Source organism: Anolis sagrei, chromosome 2 (genome assembly GCF_037176765.1).
Source record: "Anolis sagrei isolate rAnoSag1 chromosome 2, rAnoSag1.mat, whole genome shotgun sequence".
Taxonomy (NCBI): domain Eukaryota; kingdom Metazoa; phylum Chordata; class Lepidosauria; order Squamata; family Dactyloidae; genus Anolis; species Anolis sagrei.
The window spans coordinates 16,997,567-17,018,358 of NC_090022.1; the positions used below are offsets into that span (position 1 = coordinate 16,997,567).

The 20,792-nt window shown below is 43.2% G+C and overlaps 1 protein-coding gene across 1 annotated transcript; it reads left to right on the forward strand.

Annotated features, from left to right (window-relative positions):
- Positions 1–233: 233 nt before the first annotated feature.
- On the forward strand, positions 234–17,485 carry LOC137096342 (zinc finger protein RFP-like). The gene is made up of 7 exons (XM_067465501.1): positions 234–685; positions 9,090–9,185; positions 10,310–10,540; positions 11,573–11,595; positions 11,967–12,085; positions 14,404–14,436; positions 16,819–17,485. The coding sequence occupies exons 1-7, from the start codon at positions 278–280 to the stop codon at positions 17,337–17,339; spliced, it is 1,431 nt and encodes a 476-aa protein (XP_067321602.1). The 5' UTR covers positions 234–277; the 3' UTR covers positions 17,340–17,485.
- The last annotated feature ends 3,307 nt before the right edge of the window (positions 17,486–20,792 follow it).

Here is a 20,792-nt window from a genome sequence, read left to right on the forward strand (position 1 = left end):
GCCTCAAAATCCACCAGTACCTAAAGAAGCATTTTAAAGCAAGGGAGTTATATGCTTAAGAGAATAAATTGCAAGCCGCCTAGAAAGGAAGAGAAAGGGGAAGAGTCTGATGCCCAGATTCCCAAAGGTGGAGGCACTGGGAGGGCTCAAAGGTTGCAATGCCAGGGGTTGGGCAGAGGCAGAGTCGCCAGCTGCCTTCCAGGAAGAGAAAGTCTGAGAAACGAAAGTTAAGGCATTAACTCTGTCTTGACTCTGCAGTGGAGCAGCATCAGCAGCCATGGCCTCTGGAGACTCTATGAAGAAGCTCTGTGAGGAACTGGCCTGTCCCATCTGCTTGGAGTATTTCAAGGAGCCTGTGATGATCATCTCCTGTGGGCACAATTTCTGCCAGTCCTGCCTGGATCAATGCTGGGAGGAGAAAGAGGCCTCCTGCCCACAATGCAGAGAGAAAGCGCAGGAAGGGGGCATCATGCCAAATAGGCAGCTGGAAAACGTGGTGGAGTTAGTCAAGGTACTGGGGAGCCAGAAGGCAGAAGAAAGGGGGAGAGTCTGCCAGAGGCACCAGGAGCCCCTGAAGCTCTTCTGCAAAGACCACGAAGCCTCCATCTGTGTGGTGTGTGACAAGGCAAAGGATCATGAAAACCACAAAGTGATTCCTCTTGATGAGGCATCAAAGGAGTACAAGGTAGGAAGGATAAAATAGGGGCCCCTAACAAGGTGTTGTGGTGCATCTCCACCCCATAGTCTGTGGCTGGCGGTTCAATATTTTCCCAGACCCTGGGGGATCTAAACAGTAGAATAAATGCAGTTTGGTACCATTTTGCATGCTCCAACACCTATGCTCCAAACCATTGAGGTGGTAGTTTTATAAAGTCTTCAGCTTTCTCTGCCAGAGTATTGGTGCCTTGCCCAACTACAACTCTCAGAATCCCATAGGCTTGTGCCCTGGCAGTTAAGTTGGTGTCAAGCTGTGTTGATTCTAGATGTAAAAACCTCCTAATACATGGAGCAATGGAATCAAGGTACAGGAAAAGAGATTCCGCCTGAATATTAGGAAGGACTCCCTGATGGCAAGAAGACATCCATAGTGGAATTTGATTTTTGGAGCTCCTCCTCTTGAGATTTCTAAGCAGAGGCTGAATGACCTTTTGTCGGGGAATGCTTTGATTATTTGTTCCTGAATGGCGGAATGAGGTTGGACTAGAGAGCCCATTGCTCCCTTCCAACTGGGGAAGGTCCAAGTGAAATGAAGTCCCTATCCCCTAAGGCTGGGTGCAGGGGCGGCTCAACCATTGCGCAAAGTAAGCATTCGCAGTATAGTTGATTTTGCCCAGGGGTGCTCTTGAGGCGCTCTTGGGGGAAAATAGACCTTGACATATGCGAGTTGTAGTTACTGGAATGTATAGTTCACCTACAATCAAAGAGCATTCTGAACTCCACCAATGATGGAATTGAACCAAATATGGCACATAGAACTCCCATGATGAACAGAAAATATATATCAATGATTGATTGGGGGGAGCACCAAAATATTGTTTGCTTACCATTGAAAATTACCTGGGGCCGCCTCTGGCTGGGTGTCATTCATTTTCCTCAAAGGCCACAACAACCACATGACTACTCACATCACTTTTGATTATCCAGCATACCAGAGGGAGGAAAATGGGAATTGCAACCCAACAGCACTGGTGGATCCAAGTTCTGGGAAAGGTTAAAGGACATATTAACATCAGGCATTATATACACAAACCTTGTTTCTCAATTAACACCCCAGTATCCTGACTAAACAACAAACTGCAGCCTTCCAGATGTTACTGTACTTCAAGTCCCATTGGCTCTTGTCATGATGTTTAATGATGAGGACTTTAAACTAGGTCCACCGGGGGTGGGGGACAACAGCCTTGCGAACACTACTTTACCCATAATGTCTGGGAATCGCCAGAAGGCTAAACGGAGGGCTGCACAAACACAACAAGGACCAAGTACCAAAAGCACAATAATCCCAATTAAACAGCTCAAGGGAAGATCCCAGGGGCTCACATGTCTTTACACTAATGCACAGAGCATGGGAAATAAACAAGATGAACTCCAACTTCTAGCACTACACCACAAATATGATATCATAGCCATCACTGAAACCTGGTGGGATGACTCCTATCGCTGGAATGTAGATATCGAGGGGTATAACCTCTTTCACAGAAACCGAACAAAAGGGAGAGGAGGCGGAGTAGCCTTATATGTCAAAAACTCTTATGCGGCAGAAGAAATTCAAGACAGCAATCTGGGAAACCAGCTTGAAATCATCTGGATAAGAATCAAGGGAACTGGGACTCAAAAAGATGTCGTTGTAGGCATCTACTACAGACCCCCAAGCCAGGAGGAAGATCTTGATGAAGTCTTCTGCCAACAGTTGACCAAACAGGCACAGAAAAGAGATGTAGTAGTCATGGGCGATTTCAACTATCCCGATATTTGCTGGAAAACAAACTCGGCCAAGAGTACAAGGTCCAACAAATTCCTCGCTTGCCTTGCAGACAATTTCATGGTCCAAAAGGTAGAAGAGGCAACAAGGGGATTGGCTACTCTTGATCTCATCCTAACAAATGCGGAGGACCTGATCGATGCGGTTGAAGTGGTAGGATCCTTAGGGGCAAGTGACCATGTGCTCCTGCAATTTGAGGTACAAAGGAAGGCCGAAACTAAGACAAGTCAAACCCGCATTTTGGACTTTAGGAGAGCTGACTTCCAAAAAATGAAGGAAACGCTGAGCAGCATTCAGTGGACACAGATACTAAAAGACAAGGGAGCTACGGATGGATGGGAATTTCTCAAGAGTGAAATACTCAAGGCGCAATTGCAAACCGTGCCAACAAAAAGAAAAAATAGGACAAGTGCAAAGAAGCCAGAATGAATGTCCAAAGAACTTCTAACTGTGCTAAGACACAAAAGAGACATGCACAAGAAGTGGAAAAAGGGAGAAATCACCAAAGAAGAATTCAAACAAATAGCCAACACCTGTAGGGAAAAGGTCCGCAAAGCTAAAGCAAAAAACGAGCTCAGACTTGCCAGGGACATTAAAAACAATAAAAAGGGCTTCTATTCTTATGTCAGTAGAAAAAGGAAAAACAAGGAGGCGATAGGACCTCTTCGAGGAGAAGATGGGGCAATGCTGACAGGGGACAGGGAAAAGGCAGAACTACTTAATGCCTTCTTTGCCTCGGTCTTCTCACAAAAAGAGAGTCTTCAACCTCAGCAAGATGGAGTGGATGAGGGATTGGAGGACATCCAACCCCAAATTGGGAAAGAAGTCGTCCAGGAATACCTGGCCGCTCTTAATGAGTTCAAGTCCCCAGGGCCAGATCAACTACACCCAAGAGTACTGAAGGAACTAGCGGAAGTCATTTCGGAACCATTGGCAACCATCTTTGAGAGTTCTTGGAGAACGGGAGAAGTTCCAGCAGATTGGAGGAGGGCCAATGTGGTCCCAATCTTCAAGAAGGGAAAAAAGGACGACCCAAACAACTACCGTCCGGTCAGCCTCACGTCGATACCGGGCAAGATTCTGGAAAAGATTGTTAAGGAAGCGGTCTGCAAACACTTAGAAATAAATGCAGTCATCGCTAATAGTCAACATGGATTTATCAAAAACAAGTCATGCCAGACTAATCTGATCTCTTTCTTCGATAGAGCTACAAGCTGGGTAGATGCGGGGAATGCCGTGGATGTGGCGTACCTGGATTTCAGTAAGGCCTTCGACAAGGTCCCCCATGACCTTCTGGCAAGGAAACTAGTCCAATGTGGGCTAGGCAAAACTACGGTGAGGTGGATCTGTAATTGGTTAAGTGGACGAACACAGAGAGTGCTCACTAATGCTTCCTCTTCATCTTGGAAAGAAGTGACAAGTGGAGTGCCGCAGGGTTCCGTCCTGGGCCCGGTCCTGTTCAACATCTTTATTAATGACTTAGATGAAGGGCTAGAAGGCATGATCATCAAGTTTGCAGACGACACCAAATTGGGAGGGATAGCCAATAGTCCAGAGGACAGGAGCAGAATTCAAAACGATCTTGACAGATTAGAGAGATGGGCCAAAACTAACAAAATGAAGTTCAACAGTGACAAATGCAAGATACTCCACTTTGGCAGAAAAAATGAAATGCAAAGATACAGAATGGGTGACGCCTGGCTCGAGAGCAGTACGTGTGAAAAAGATCTTGGAGTCCTCGTGGACAACAAGTTAAACATGAGCCAACAATGTGATGTGGCGGCAAAAAAAGCCAATGGGATTTTGGCCTGCATCAATAGGAGCATAGTGTCTAGATCTAAGGAAGTAATGCTACCCCTCTATTCTGCTTTGGTTAGACCACATCTGGAATATTGTGTCCAATTCTGGGCACCACAATTCAAGAGAGATATTGACAAGCTGGAATGTGTCCAGAGGAGGGTGACTAAAATGATCAAGGGTCTGGAGAACAAGCCCTATGAGGAGCGGCTTAGGGAACTGGGCATGTTTAGCCTGAAGAAGAGAAGGCTGAGAGGAGATATGATAGCCATGTATAAATATGTGAGAGGAAGCCACAGGGAGGAGGGAGCAAGCTTGTTTTCTGCTTCCTTGGAGACTAGGACGCGGAACAATGGCTTCAAACTACAAGAGAGGAGATTCCATCTGAACATGAGGAAGAACTTCCTGACTGTGAGAGCCGTTCAGCAGTGGAACTCTCTGCCCCGGAGTGTGGTGGAGGCTCCTTCATTGGAAGCTTTTAAGCAGAGGCTGGATGGCCATTTGTCAGGGGTGATTTGAATGCAATATTCCTGCTTCTTGGCAGGGGGTTGGACTGGATGGCCCATGAGGTCTCTTCCAACTCTTTGATTCTATGATTCTATGAATACAGGAGTTGTAATAATAATAATAATAATAATAATAATAATAATAATAATAATAACCTTTATTTATAATACACCACCATCTCCCTGAAGAGACTCAGGGCGGCTAACAGGCCAAGCCCAAAAATTACAATACAGCAAATTAAAATATAACAAATAAGTAATAACATCAAAATAAAATACAAACAATAACAGATATGCAATAAACAAACGTAGCAAAAATAGTAGGGGGGGGGGTGGGGAACAGAGTGGGTGGGCCAAATGCATGGAATAAAATTGTTAAAACTGTGGGTGAGATAGGTAAATGGAGTAGTATGGGTCTGAGGGGAGAACTCAAAAGGGGCGAACAGTGGGGTTTACATTCACTAAGGAACACGAGAAAGTGCCTCAAGAGGACAGGTCTGTATTAGGATGAAGATAATATGGGGTATGCGTCCCACAGAAAATCACATGGAGAGCCGGATAATACATGTGCCTTAAGGAGATGAATTAAAGAATCCAGTCTCCTTTCTTTCAGACCCAATGTGGATACAAAGCAGAGCACAGAGTACATCCTGGTGCCAAATACATAGACACCTCCTCCCCCTTGAGAGCCTTTGTACATTGAATCATGGAATGACTAAAGGTGTCAAATCATGGAACCTCTCAGAATTACAGCTCACAACGTTCAGCAAACACTGGATACCATCTATTCTTGGTCACCACAGAACAAACAAGACAGTGCTAATGAAGCGATTAACATAGCAGGTTTTATAGTATTTGGCACACCACCCCCTTTTCTTGTCATGAATGACTTTTCAATGACTTTAAGGCATAGGTTCTTTTTACTGCAATTTCCATTGTGAGAGGGTATATCAGATTACAGAAAAACATTTAGACATATAGACATACAGATTCCATGCAACTACATTGGATTTACAATTACATGGCTAACAAACAAAGGGGAATTACCTTTTCACACAACATTCACACACATATACATGCATTCATCCTCATGCACCCAAATATTCTCTCTCCTTGGAGAAGCACCTGTTAGGCCAGACCCTTCTTTCCTGCAGCCTGCCAGCGCATAGTTCCGTAACCTAAACACAATGTCAAGGACCAGATCTCTGTTTTCCATACAGCAGAACCTGGCTCCCTGCACAAAATCCAAGACTCCAAAAGTGCACTCCTTCCTCTTCCCTTGAGAAAGAAGCCCCAAAGTGACCAAGCTGCTCCCTTGCAAATCTGCCACTCTCCATAGGTACACTATCTCTCTCCTTCCCATGGAGCAGAGCATAGCGTGTGAACAGCGTTTCAGTCTGTCACAATTTGAGCATTATTAGACTGAGTCTTTTATAGAAATATTCTGCTGTTGTCCCAAAGTTGTAAATGAATGATAGACGTCTTCCATCCTGGCTCCATCTCACTTTCCTGGCCAAATGTGAATCTTCCTGATTGGTGATGATCTTATGTCGACTTCCTTCTTAACACTGTAAACATTACTGTTATTACTGCCCCAATTCTTATCAGAGTTTACTTTTAATTACAGTCCAGCAAGCAGGTAGTTAATCATTGCAGGCCTGGGTCTTTTACTGGTGTTGCCAAAATTATTAACTCCATTCATACATCCTTCCATTCTTCCATTCATTCCCACACATCATTATATCAAATCCACATTTCTCAAATCTGCATATTATTTTTTGTGACATTCTCTTGATCCCTTGCGATTCCTCTACTCCCTACTTTCCTACAATAAGCAAGGCCAGTTGGCCCTTATCAGCTTCAGTTGCTCTCTCCCTCTTTCCTCCTCGCATTGCATTCCACCATTTCAGGTTGACTGATGTGACTGTATCTCAAGGCCGGTGTTCTGCCTCTGTTTTGCTAGGAGGGTGATTTGGAAGGAATTATAACACAAAAACATCAGAAGCTATATGTAAAGTAAACATCTTTTTATTGAAACAAACTGAATTTCTCTTTCCCTAGCTGCCACTGAAAAGTCTTTATGAAAAGGAAATCCTACCAGCTTCTGCAGCCCTGTACTTAACTCAAAATGTGACTGCTGTGGTTTTACTATATAGATATTAGATGTGACTACTAATATTTACTATCTATGTCACAATGACACCATCTATATCAGGGGTCCTCAAACTTTTTAAACAGAAGGCCAGATCACAGTCCCTCAAACTGTTGGAGGGCTGGATTATTGTTGTTGTTGTTCATTTGTTCAGTCGTCTCCGACTCTTCGTGACCTCATGGACCAGCCTACGCCAGAGCTCCCTGTCGGCCGTTACCACCCCCAGCTCCCTCAAGGTCAGTCCAGTCACTTCAAGGATGCCATCCATCCATCTTGCCCTTGGTCGGCCCCTCTTCCTTTTGCCTTCCACTTTCCCCAGCATAATTGTCTTCTCTAGGCTTTCCTGTCTCCTCATGATGTGGCCAAAGTACTTCAGCTTTGTCTCTAGTATCTTTCCCTCCAGTGAGCAGTCGGGCTTTATTTCCTGGAGGATGGACTGGTTGGATCTTCTCGCAGTCCAAGGCACTCTCAGCACTTTCCTCCAACACCACAGCTCAAAAGCATCGATCTTCCTTCGCTCAGCCTTCCCTAAGGTCCAGCTCTCACATCCGTAGGTGACTACAGGGAATACCATGGCTTTGACTAGGCGGATCTTTGTTGCAAGTCTGATGTCTCTTCACTATTTTATCGAAACTGGACATTGCTCTCCTCCCAAGAAGTAAGCGTCTTCTGATTTCCTGGCCACAGTCTGCGTCTGCAGTAATCTTTGCACCTAGAAATACAAAGTCTGTCACGGCCTCCACGGTTTCTCCCTGGATTATAATTTGGAGGAAAAAAACAAGAATGAATTCCTATGCACACTGCAAATAATAATAATAATAATAATGATAATGATAATGATAATGATAATATAACAATAACTTTATTTATCTCCCCTAGGGGACTCAGAGCGGTTTCCACATATGCAAAATAATACAAAAACATACAATATAAAACAAAAACATAGGCATAAACTGTTAACACAAAATATACATTAAAATCCATTTAAAACCAGTCCCGCTCTCTTCTTCATGCAAGATAAGCTGCCCAGGGCAAAGATTTCAATAAGGGGCCTGGACCATTTGGAACAAGCTGGGCCAAGGCTTGTGCAAGGAGAAGGGGAAAATGGGGCTGGCTGAATGCTACAGTGCAAGGATCAGTCTCAGCAAAGGCCCTACTAGAGGACTAGGGCCACTCAATTCCAGGACCAATTAAAGTACTATAAAAAAAAGGTCTGGCCTGGAAGAAATGATGCCCTCAGATGACAGGGAACTGGGGAATGGATGGAGTACAAGGCCAAGCGCTAACTGTTGGACCAAGGGCTTGAGACTTGAGACTAGTCATTATCAAAGGTCTGATGAAACCACCAAGTCTTCAAGTTCTTACGGAAAGAGGTGAGGGATGGGGCCAGCCACAGGCAAGGGGCCACCACTGAGAAGGCCCTCTCCCTCGTCCCCACCAACCGGGCTTGAGACGGTGATGGGAGCGAGAGGAGGGCCTCCCTGGTGACAAAAGGTGTGTCAATTTTACCAAGCTTGGAGCCCCCATGGCGCATTGGGTTAAACCTCTGAGCTTCTGAGCCTTTTGACCGAAAGGTCACAGGTTCGAATCCGGGGAGCAGCGTGAGCTGTCAGCTCCAGCTTCTGCCAACCTAGCAGTTCTAAAATATGTAAATGTGAGTAGATCAATAGGTACCACTCTGGTGGGAAGGTAACTGTACTCCATGCAGTCATGCCAGTCACATGACCTTGGAGGTGTCTACGGACAGCGCTGGCTCTTCAGCTTAGAAATGGAGATGAGCACTAACCTCAAGAGTCGAACACGACTGTACTTAATGTCAGGGGAAAACCTTTACCTACTTTACCCGACTTCTAGTAGTTTTGCTGGAAATTTGCATGCAGCTCTTTAGTCTTGTCTGCAACCGTTTTGGCTTGTCTGCAGCTGAGCCCAGAAAAATGAAGAAATTACACCTTTATCTCCCACAAAAGTGGAATCATCTGGCCCAGGTCCTGATCTCTGGCAACTCAGTTTCAGAAATTGGTTTTCACTCATTTCCACTGATACTTCTGTATTGGGGCACTTGGCATTGCTAGGCAATTTGTAATGTTCTTTATTATAAAAACTGTACACCTTGATCAAAACAAGTGATTAAGGCCTTTGTCTTCCTTTTCAGGATCTTATTTGGAATTTGTTGGAGACTCTGAAGAAGGAGAGAGAGAATATTCTGGCCTACAAAGCAGACGCAGCACAGGAAAGCCAGGATTTGCTTGTAAGTGGCATTCGTACTAGAAAACAGGAAAGTATGACCTCTTAGAGCACGACACTGGATAAATAGGGAAGAAAGTGCTTTGTCAAAAATATCTACCATTTATAAAGTCCTAATAGTCTACAGACAATATTAATCCAAGCCCATTCCAGTGGAGGGCTCTTGCGGGTCTTCATAAGACCATTTCTCTACTGGATATTGACATTTTCTATATGAAGGGACACAAGTCTCTTTTCAAGGGAATGTGGAGAATTCAGCCCAAAGACAGTATTTACCTATATTTACTTTATTTATTTACTATATTTGTGTTCTGGTACAGCTGTACCAGGAGCTCCAATTTTGTTTGCTTTGCATTAAATGTTTGATTGCAGTCCTAGGTTTCAGGGACTCTGCAGATAGGTGGCTTCTTTTGGCTGCAGTCATAGGGCAAGTCACCTGTCCATCATCATTAAGTTTTGGTCCCGCCCCTTGCTCAGAGCGATTGGGAAGGGAAGGGAGCCATTATTTAGTTAGTCTCAGCAAGGAAAGCTATGTACAGGATGTGTGTAAACTTCCCCTGTACAAAAGCTTCAACTTTTAAGAATTTCCAGGAAAACAGCCCTAAAGACCAAAGAACTCCAGCTGGAAAGGATCTAAGCCTTTACTGGTAGGTTCACTTGGCGTTCGAGAAGCAGTTTGACCCGGTAGTGGAGCCCACATCAGTAAGGGTTAGATTACAGTCAGCCTGGGAGAAGTTAAAAGGGGGATTTTCCTTTAAAGAAGAAGTTATTGAAGATAGTTGCTTGTCCTTCGTGGGCAAGATTAGGAATTCACCAGTTGCCTAAAAGCTTGGAATCATTTGCTTAACTTTACTGAAGACAAGAGAAGCTTCTGTTTGATTGTTCATTAATAAAAGACTTTGTTGTACTTTTCAAGCCATCTAAAGACTGTTTGTGCTGGAAACCTCTGAGAACTTCTCTTTGGGCCCCCTGGCTTCCCGCTGGGCAAAGGTTGCACGTCCTGTTTTAAAGACAATTCTTTACAGGCCCAGCACGTGACAGAACAATTTGTATACCGCCTTTCTCAGCCCACGGGCAACTCAATATCTTTCTGCCTCTCACTCCTGTTTCTCCTTTTCTATATTGTAGGAGAAAACCCAAAGAGAGAAGGAGACGACTGTGGCTGCATTCAGGCTCATGCACCAGTTTCTAGAAGAACAAGAGAGGAATCTCCTGGCGAAAATGGAAGAGGTGGAGAAGGAGATTTCAGCCAAAGGGGAAGAACATCTGGCCAGACTCTCTGAAGAACTCTCCTCTCTCTCGAAACTCATCCAAGAGATGGAGGAGAAGCATCAGCAGCCGGCAAGTGAACTCCTCCAGGTAAGGCCCAGATTGTCCCCATGGGGGGCTGAGAGAGTGGCACCTCAGCTTTCTCATGGTTCAATGTACAGAAACTGGGAATCTCCCAACAAGATATTCATAATCCAGGAAAAGATTGACTATGGCAACCCAAGATCCATAAGTTTAGACACCATATATGTCAGAAGACTGTGTGGAATGCAGAACTAGAGTCTGCAAAAAATATCCTCACAGAGTTCCCTCGTCATTCCAGATGGGTCAGCAGTGTGGATGGCTATGGCGTCCTCTGTCAATCTGTTCGCTCTATATGCAAACTGATGTTTGTCCAATGTGTGTGGAAGGCAAGAAACAATATGCCTACAGACCAAATTTTCAAGACACTTCAAGATGATGGAATTGAGTGCCACTTGTCTGTAGCCCTGAAAATTACCAGTAGGGAACTGGTAATTGAGAAGCTAGAAGCAAACAGTCTGCTTTCCGTATATGTGTATGTGTTTCAAATGGAAGAAAAGGAACAAAAGTAGTGAAGAAAGGCAGTTTGACAAGGGTGTTTAGATGTATGGTCACTGGACCATGAACTGCACATTTGAAAACAACTGTAATGTCAAAGGTTTGCAACCTGATATGTATCTGCTATCAGTGATAACATGACTATAGTGGAATAGGGAGCCCATGCAATACAATCCTTCGATCCAAACTCTGGTCTTGCTCATCAGGACCAGGGCATTGGCTGAAGCTGGAACTCACCTCAGCCTGGGAGCCCTCACCACACCAACATTGCCTTCATAGTGTATTTATGAAGTACGTGGCCTTACTTCCAGTTTCCCAACATCCTGGAGTCTGAAGGCTTGAATTTAACGGTATTTTGGTGGCTCTGCCAAAAAGCTTTTGCAAACAATGGCATGAAAGTAAATCTACCCCTCTTTGTGGAGAGAGGGCTGTTTCACCAGATTAGCTTTCCTTCAACCATTTCAGTTACACTAATTTTCAGAAATATGCACATAGTCTCTGTGTAAATGCCTGTCCTGAATTCTCTTTTCCCCTCATTTACAGGATATCAGAAGCTTCTTACAGGGGTAAGTTAGTCACCCATAAAAACTTGGCTTTGCATGTGAAGCACATCCCCTCTCCCCTTGCATAAATGCGTGCCTGGGATTCATTGGTGGAGTTGGACCTAGTGGTCCATGAGGCTGCTTCCATCTCTGTGATCCTGTGGGTATGTCGCTACACCATGGAATTGTAGCAGTTTGACCGCACTTTAACTGCTATGGCTCAATGCTGTGGAATCATAGGAATAGTTGTTGGATGAGGCATCAGCACTCTTTGGCAGAGAAAGCAAAAGGCCTTGCAAAACAAGCCCAGGCATCAAGCCATAACATTCAAAGTGGTGTGAAATGCATTAATTCTATAGAAAATGCACCCCATGATTTTATTCTCTTTCTTGCAGTTCTAAGGAAAAGGAGAAATTTGAGACCTCTGTGGCTTTTCCTCCTGCCCTGAAATGGAAGATCTGGGACTTCTGTGATATAAATCCCTTTCTGGAGGGTGTCATGAAGCAATTCAGAGGTAAGGGTGATTGTTCGCAAGGGTTTTCAGGGAGATGTTACATTGGTCTGAAAGGGCAAGTGATATGCTCCATTGGGAAAGTTAAGGTGGGGAAACAGCCAATTTTATTTTAAACTTGAAACAAAATTATATTCTATTTTGTTCTATTGTTTGTTTTTTTTAAAAAATCTCAATTTCAGTTATGAAGCAAAGTGAAATATAAATACAGAATTTCCTGGCCAGTCCTAAACCAGTCTGTGTTCTTCACCGAATAAGTGCACACACACACACACACACACACACACCAGATATACCATGAGATTTCGGGCTGGTGCATGAATAAAATCAGTATTAATATGTTAAATTATTTTTATTGTTTTGAGTTGTATTAAACAGACTAAAATACTTTAAATAAGTTGACAAGGGAAACTCTCCTCCCCTTCAGAAAACTTCTGAAAACACACCTATGCACTTTAGCGCATGGAGAGGAGGAGCACTAGCACAATTTAATTAGCACTTTATGCCTGTGGTGGTCTAATTCAATTCACAACTATGGTCAAGCACTGTTTACATTTTAATCGTCTAATTGTCTAGGAAATATGTTTTCTATGCAATTATGTTCTATTAGTGTAATTATGTTTTATTTAAGTAGCTGTATTTCATATTACTTTAACCTTAATTCTTTTCAGGTAATTAATTTATTTCTGTCCATTTTGCATATTTGATGTAGTGTGATTTTAAATTAATTGAATGCTTGCCTTTTTATATGTATGTAAACCACCCTGAGTCCCCTTTGGGGAGAGAGGGTGGCCTAGAAATTATTATTATTATTATTATTATTATTATTTTACTGACACAAAATACAGTATGACACAGCAAACGAGATATATATGGATTTCATATCACAAAATCACAAGCCAAACACTTCCCAAATGTTTAGGACTGTGTGATGTATATTATTATTACTATTATAATAATTATTTTATTATTCAGGTTAATAAAGTTAAAACCATCTGAAACCATGCATTTAAATATTTTGGAATTCAGTCCTGAAGGTTTTAAGAAATTGACACATTTTATTTGGTCCCAAAAAATACTAGTGTGAGACTTATATTCAGTTAGGCATATGTGTATAGGGAGAGGGTGTCCTTCAAGATCCCGACTTTTAGGGGCACTAAGATCCCATCTACAGTGCCATATGAAATCCAGATCATCTGCTTTGAACTGGATTATATGACAGTATAGATTCAGTTCAAAGTAGATAATGTGGATTATCTCCTTTGATATTCTGCAATATATGGCAGTGTAGATCCACCCTAAATGTCATGGCAAGCATCTTGAATTCAGCCCCATGTAGACCACCTTACAATAATCTATTTGGGACTTGAGCCCAGTGCATCTCAGGCCTTCTGGTGCAGGGAGACAGTGATGCTCCTTTTCTAATGTGACCTGGGAAGAAGTCTGTTGATCCACTAACACCTGAAAGTAACTTATTGTGTGTTAAGACTCATCCCATTGTGTCCATCGGAGCCAGACCATAAAGCCCATTGATCCAGTTCGACTCTAGCCAACCTCTATCAGACATTGGCCATGGTGTCACACTGGAGGACCTAGAGATCCCAAGAGAGGTTTTCTCTGTAGGAAATTCTAGGTTCTCTAGTGAGATTTTGCTCCCATCGACATTAACCATTTAGTGCAGTTTGAAGTGGGCTTCTAACTGTGGTGGATAAACAAGAAACTCCCACAAAAGTGTGCAAAGGAAAGGCCTCCATGTGCATCTCTACACATGGAGCAACCACCAACCAGATCTCAAAATGGTTCCTAAATTTCCTATGAAATCTTCAGTTTTCCTCAATAGAGTTTGAAACTGACTTAAGTGGCCAGGATGGATGTCCGCTGTAGGAACACTCTTTGGAGGTAGCTGACCATCGAGTCATACCGGAAAGCCTAGAGAGAGCATTGTAGTCAGTCCACAAAGAATGAAATCTACTGGTCTTAATCTCAGTCTGCTTGGCATTATTAGATAGCAGTGTGATGGCATGCCCGAGCCTTTGGGAAACTATATTGTCTGGCTCTACTCAGGGGCTTTCTATGGAGAGTGCACATTGCAATACAGAATGTATTGGCTCAGTTCCTTCCCTGGCCATGCATTGCATGTCAATGCAGTGATGCACATTGGACAACCAATGCCACCATTCCTGAATAGGGCATAACTGTGTGTGGTTGAAGTGACACATCATCTCTTGGGTGAAGGATCACAGCCATCTTGAGTTGTTTCCTCTCCATTTCTGAGAGTCACCATGTCCTGCTCAGTCTCCCTCTTTCCTTTCTCTCTTTAGATTCTCTGGAATCTGGACTTCAGCAGCAAAAAGGTAAACGGGAAAGATTTTCTTCAGAGGGGGTTTGCCATGGCCTTCCCTCTGAGGCTGAGAGAGTGGGACTTGCCCAAGGCCAACCAAGGCCTTTCCACTGCAGAGGCGGGATTCGGACCCTAGTCTCTAAGAGCCCTAGTCCAACTCTAAAACTAATGTGTCATGCTGGTTCAATTTACAGTAGTCTTTGTTTACTAGTCTTAGCTTCTAGGAAGAAATCAGGCGTGAGTTAGCTCTATTTATTTTTCTTTTTAGACACTCCTATATTTGGGTGAAGCATCAGCAGAAGGCTAAAAATCTTATGAAATTGCAGCTCCCAGGATTTCATAGCATTGAGCCATGGCTGTTTTATACTGCATGTATTCAACAGTATTGATGCATCCCGAGATGGATTTAGATTTTCTCTTGACTAGCAGGACCTTGTTGGTGAACTTCCTCTCTTATTGTCCTTAGAAATAATCCTGCATCTTGCTATGCCCCACAATTTAAGTCGGGGGTCACAGTGGAAGGCTAGAAGGGCATATTGGCACCCCTAGGGAGCTTGGAGGAAAAATAATACTTTAAAAAGAAAATTGCAGAAATGTGATTTGATCCTGAGGAACCCTGGAAGCCTCCAATTGCATAAAATCCCCTTAAAGCTTATTCTGTATTTTAAAATGCTGGTGGGGTGGTCCACAGTTAATTTTAACAAAAAACCTTGGACCACACTTTGCCCACCCAGTGTGGTATCATTATAAAAGGCCAGGTGGGAGTAAATAGACGATTTTGACTACCTCTCCTGGCCTGAGCCACAGAGCTCAGTGTAGTCCCAAAAATAATATTCTCACATTCTGCTCACATCAATATTTATTAACAAACAGTTTTTAAAAATACATTTATTATTATATTTATTCCTACTCTGCTTTATCATTCCCGAAGGACACTCAAATCTCAAATACCCCAGAGATTTCAAAAAATAACAACCAGCACCCAAGTTTGCTCATTAGACTGACAGAAGTAAGCAATTTCTTCATTTTTATTTATTTATTTAAATCTTTTATATCCTGATCTTCTCTATCTCTGCAGAGGGATTCAGACTGACTGACAGCAAAGATTCAATGCTAGTATTAAAAATCTAAAACATAATACAACAACATTAAATTACCAAATACATATAGGATAAATTACATAAAAGCCATTCGCCAGAATAAAATCGTGTCCAACTCAGTCCATATATTCAGTCCATATATTGTGGTCAGTAACTTTGTTCGATTGCCGGTCTCAGACATTATTCTGCAAACGCTTTGTTCCACAGCCAGATTTTCACTAGCTTCCTAAAGGTCAGGAGGGAGGGGGCAGATCTAATTTCATTTGGGAGGGAATTCCATATCCGAGGGGCCACCACAGAAAAAGCACTGTCTCATCCCCACCAGATGATCTTAACACTCTTGATGGTTCATAGGGAATACCTTTGAACAGGTAAACTGGGCCGGAATCGTATAGGGTTTGTGCTTGGAAGCTAATTGGCAGCCAGTGGAGCTGGTGCAACAAGGGAGTTGTACGCTCCCTGTACCCTGCCCCTCTTAGTAGTCTGGTTGCCGAGCGTTGGACTAATTGCAGCTTCCAGGCAGTCTTCATAGCCAACCCCACACAGAGAGCGTTGTTGTAGACTATATGGGATGTAACCAGAGCGTGGATCACCGTGGCAAAGTCCGACTTTGTTTTTTTAAATCGAAACACAAAAACACAAATAAAAAACAAAATAATCTGATATATTTACCCTGAATTCTCAGCCAAGCCCTCCTGAATTTGTTTTAGCTTGTCATATAAGTCTAATCTCAGATTATGTCCTTCTAAATTAAACAATTTACCATGTCAGACCAATGCTGCAAAATGCTTTAGATCTGAAATCAGCACTTTATTTCTAATGGAAATTAGTTCTCATTAGCTAGAATAAATAATATTGCAATATCAAACAAGAAGTCCAAATATCTTTCTCTATACCATTGAGAGGAAAATGCGCGATAGGGAAGTGTCACTGCTGGCGGGACTGGGCGCAGGGTGAAACAATGTGATGGGGTACCTCATAGGTTTCATGGCTGAGCGGGAAATTGCTCCCTGGCCTCCAGAATCAAAATCCAGTGTTCAAATCACCAAACATTCAAATGTTAATCTTAAGGAGAGGAATGTAATGTAACATTGAACCTGTCTAGATGTGAGATGGCAAGGGAGGATTTCCCTGTCATTTCATAAGAATGTAAGTTGGAAGCTCAACACTCCAGCAGTTTACATTTCTCTCTCTCTCTCTCTCTCTCTCTCTCTCTCTTTCTTTCCTTTCTTTCTTTCTTTCTTTCTTTCTTTCCTTCTTTCCTTCTTTCCTTCCTTCCTTCCTGCCACCAACAGCACATGTGACTCTGGATCCAAAAACAGCCCATCCTGAGCTCATCCTCTCTGAAGATCACAGATGTGTGACAGATGGAGAGGAATGGCAAAATCTTCCTGACAGTCCCAAGAGATTCACTTCTTATCCTTGTGTGCTGGGCCAGGAGGGATTCAGAGGAGGCAGGCATTTTTGGGAAGTCCTTGTGGAGAGTGGAGGTGCATGGTCTGTGGGAGTTGCCAGAAAGTCTGTGCAGAGAAAAGACTCAGGCCACTTTGGTCCTGATGCTGGGATCTGGTCAATGGGAAAGTTGAAGAATGAATACTGGTTTTCCTCTGACAAAGGTGCATTCCCACGTCTGACTCTGAGCAAGGAGCCCAAGAGGGTCCGAGTGACACTGAACTGCGAAGGGGGTCGGGTAGCCTTTTACGATGCAGACTCGGCAGCCCTAATCTTTGAATACCCTCCAGCCTTTTTCTCAGGAGAGACCCTCCTCCCCCTTTTTTATGTGAATGAAAAAGCGCAACTGGAGCTCTCCCTCTAAAGATGGAGAGCAATGTCCGAAGACACTCATCAGCTGAGATGCAAGAGGAGCTTTATCTCCCAAGATCTGGGGATCTTAATTCTGTTTCTTCTCATTGTGGATTCCTTCTGCTCTCTCTTTTACATATTTGCCAAAAACCAACTGGGTACTGGGGTATGAGTGATGGCTTTCCCCTCCGCCCATAGACTGTTCAAGGACTTATTCCTTGTGGAACGATCACTAGCAATGACCACAGCAAAGAGGGAATTGAAGACCCAAATTCATATTTAGTAAATAATTCCAGATACTGGAATTCCAGTAGTAAGTGAGCAGTGTATTTGGCCCTCTTTCTTGGTCTTTCCAAGGGATGTAAGTTGGATTTGCCTGGGAAGCTTTTGGTTTTCACACCAAATGTTATGGTTGTCACATGGCACAGAGTCACTCATTGTTTTTGCTGAGGAATTCTTGTGTTGAAGGGCAGCGTTATACAACTGAAGGCACAACCAGATGCACTCAGCAGAAGCCTGAAATATAATTGTGCTATAAAGAGGCCTGAGATACAGCTCTGCTTCCACAGCCTTGAACTGAAATGGGGAGGTTCTAGGTCGGAAGAAACTGTCCGGCTGCTTCTCTGAGGGAACCAAGTCAAGAAGAAGACACTATCAACTTTTGTTAACCATTTCTGCTACTTAGGGCCTTTCCAGACAGGCCGTTACTCCAGGACCATCCATGTTTAATGAGATTTAAATGAAAGAAGTTGCACCCACTGAAGGACCCAGAAATTCTTGAAGAGGTCTTCTCCGTAGGAATCTCTATTCCTCCAGCATGATTCTATAGCCAATTTCTGAGACTGTCTTACAATTGAGTCACACTGGAGGATTTGAAGACTTCTGGAGATAACATTTTAATCAATGAGACCTGACTCGGCATGGGCTAGGCTACACTGTGTCTCTGTCCAGCCTGCTTGCAATCTGGACTGCAGTCAATAAATAATGCAACAAATATGAAAGATTTGCTTGTCGTGAGGCCTCAATTTGTTTCTGACCTACCATGGAGTTAGCTTGACAAAGTGTGTTCAGAGGAGGTTTGTCATTGCCTTCCTCTAAGGCTGAGAGATTGTGACTTTCCCAAGATCACCCATTGCCTTTCCTAGCTGAGTCAGGATTCAAAGCCTGGTCTCCAGAGTCACAGTCCGACTGTCAAACCACACTTGAGTTTCAGATAATAATTTGGGCCTCAACTCAGGGTCCGCAATCGCATGTCAAAGAGTGGCAGGCCTCCTGTATCAACTGTGGAAATCCACATAATTATCACTTTAAAAAGAAAAGAGGCAAAAACTCTTAATAGCTCTCATTTTGATATGCTGTGCATTTTCTTAATTTCAAAAGAAGACCAATTTGGTATTGTGTGCCTTCAAATCATTTCTGACCTATAATAACCCTATCACAGGGTTTTGTTGGCATGAGTCGTTCATGGGGTTTTGCCACCTCCTCCCTCAAAGGCTGGAACTTTGTCATTGATGTGTGCCTTTGTGCCTGACCTACGGGGACTCCAAGGAGGCTCTACAACTGGGTATTTGGGGTGGAACTCGTGCAAATCTTAGGAACTGGAGACCTTTTGGAATAGGAATTCACTCACAGCCTGAAAAGCTGGAAACATGCTCCTTATTTCTAAACCAAGTAGAATCACCAGAAAATAATAAGAACACTTTATTTATATTCCGCCCTATCTCCCCAAGGGGACTCAGGGCAGATCACATTACACATACACCACAAACATGCAATGCCATTTTTGGACAAACAGGACAGAGACAGACAGAACAGAAAGGAGGTATGTTTCCTTTATGGGTCGTAAAATATCTCCCCCGCTTGTTTAGTGGTGCCTAATTTCTCTACTTATAGTTCTAACCTGTTTTCAAATAGTGAGCTGGGCTGACAGTCGGGAGCTCACACCGACCCCGAATTTCAAACTGGCAACCTTTCAGTTGGTAGGACTTATCATTGCTGGTGATTTACCAGCTGCACTGAAACCTGGCCCCAAGTTATACCCTCACCAGCCCTCCATATTCCCTTCATCTCTTTATTATTTACAAGTTCTCACGGTATCTACAATTTATCAGAATAACAATGTTTTTACTAGAATCCTCTCCCAGCCTTGATATATCAGGAGGAAGCAATTAACAGGCCCTCATAAAATGTCTTTATGATGGCAGAGGGGGGTCTCTTGGCACTTCTTTTGAAATTCAAGAGAAATTTCTTGAATTTACACCATGATAGCTAAAGAAGTTTTTCATTGCCTTCCTCTGAGGCTGAGAAAGTGTGACTTGAAATGGCCATGCGAAGGAAGTAAATGAAAAAGCTCTTTTGTAACCTGAGAGAATACCTTTCTAGTAATCTCTAGGTCCCCTGCAGAACTTTATAGCCAAAGTCAGCTTGAGGGCCTAAAGATTCTTACAAAGGTCTTCTGTCTGGCAATCTTAGGTCCTCCTGTGTGGCTCTTTGTGCATCATCCAGCGGAAATTCAACACAGAATTGCACTGGAGGACCTAGGGATTCTGTGTGACTTTCCAAACTAATTTTAGTTTCCATTAAAACAAATGCATTTGGCAGTAAAAGGGTCTAACTGGAGACGGAGCCTATAGAGTGGATCTTGTAAATTAAACCTTAATCTATCTACCTGTAGTGCCATCTCCTTCATTTCCACAGTACAATACCTTCGTTTTGGCTTCTAGGGAGAGTTTGGCCCAGATTTGGACACATTTGTTTCTATCTTGAATTGTCTGTGGAGCTCTTCCAAAACATTTCAATTGAGTTGATTTTCTTCCTGCCTGCTTTCTTCACTGTTAAGCTTTTGCAACCATAGATACAAATCAGAAATGCTATAGCAGGTGGACCTTTCTGATGCCTATATGTTCAGCAGTAAGGGACTGCTATAGGCTGATTAGGTTCAGAAAATCTGTTTCTCATTTCGAAAAAAAGGATAACAGAATTGAAGGCTACACCACAGATGATACCAGGTCTGACAATCAGTAACTTGTACATTATATGTATAGACAACCGATTGCAAATATTTTCCAAGATTTCATCCCATTTGCCAATATGGAGGCACCAGTTTACCTTCCGATCCTGGAAGCTAAGCAGTGCCATTCCTGTGAAGGATTCGAATGGGAGCCCAAAAGTGAATCCCGGGTGCTGTGGGTTATATGTCCGATGAAGGAAGTAGCAAATCTACCTCCGAGGACTCTTTGACTATGAAAACTATATGATATCCATGGAGTAATCTGAAGTCAACAGATAGATATAAAGGAGTCTTTTTTCCTTCCTTGCACAATGTTCACAACCAGAGGTTAGGAGCTCCAGTGTCACAATGAACTGAGGTCCTTTCCTCTGGGAATCCACAGGAAGATAGAGAAGACTCCCGGCACTTGTCAACAAATATCTCTGAGGAACTTCCCCAGCTCATCTCCTGAACCCT

Bases quoted from the DNA above. Each gene is read 5' to 3' on its own strand.
- LOC137096342 (XM_067465501.1), top strand. From the start codon at position 278: ATGGCCTCTGGAGACTCTATGAAGAAGCTCTGTGAGGAACTGGCCTGT. The intron at 686-9,089 runs GTAGGAAGGATA...CTTCCTTTTCAG, and splicing joins AGGCATCAAAGGAGTACAAG to GATCTTATTTGGAATTTGTT. The intron at 10,541-11,572 runs GTAAGGCCCAGA...CCTCATTTACAG, and splicing joins CGGCAAGTGAACTCCTCCAG to GATATCAGAAGCTTCTTACA.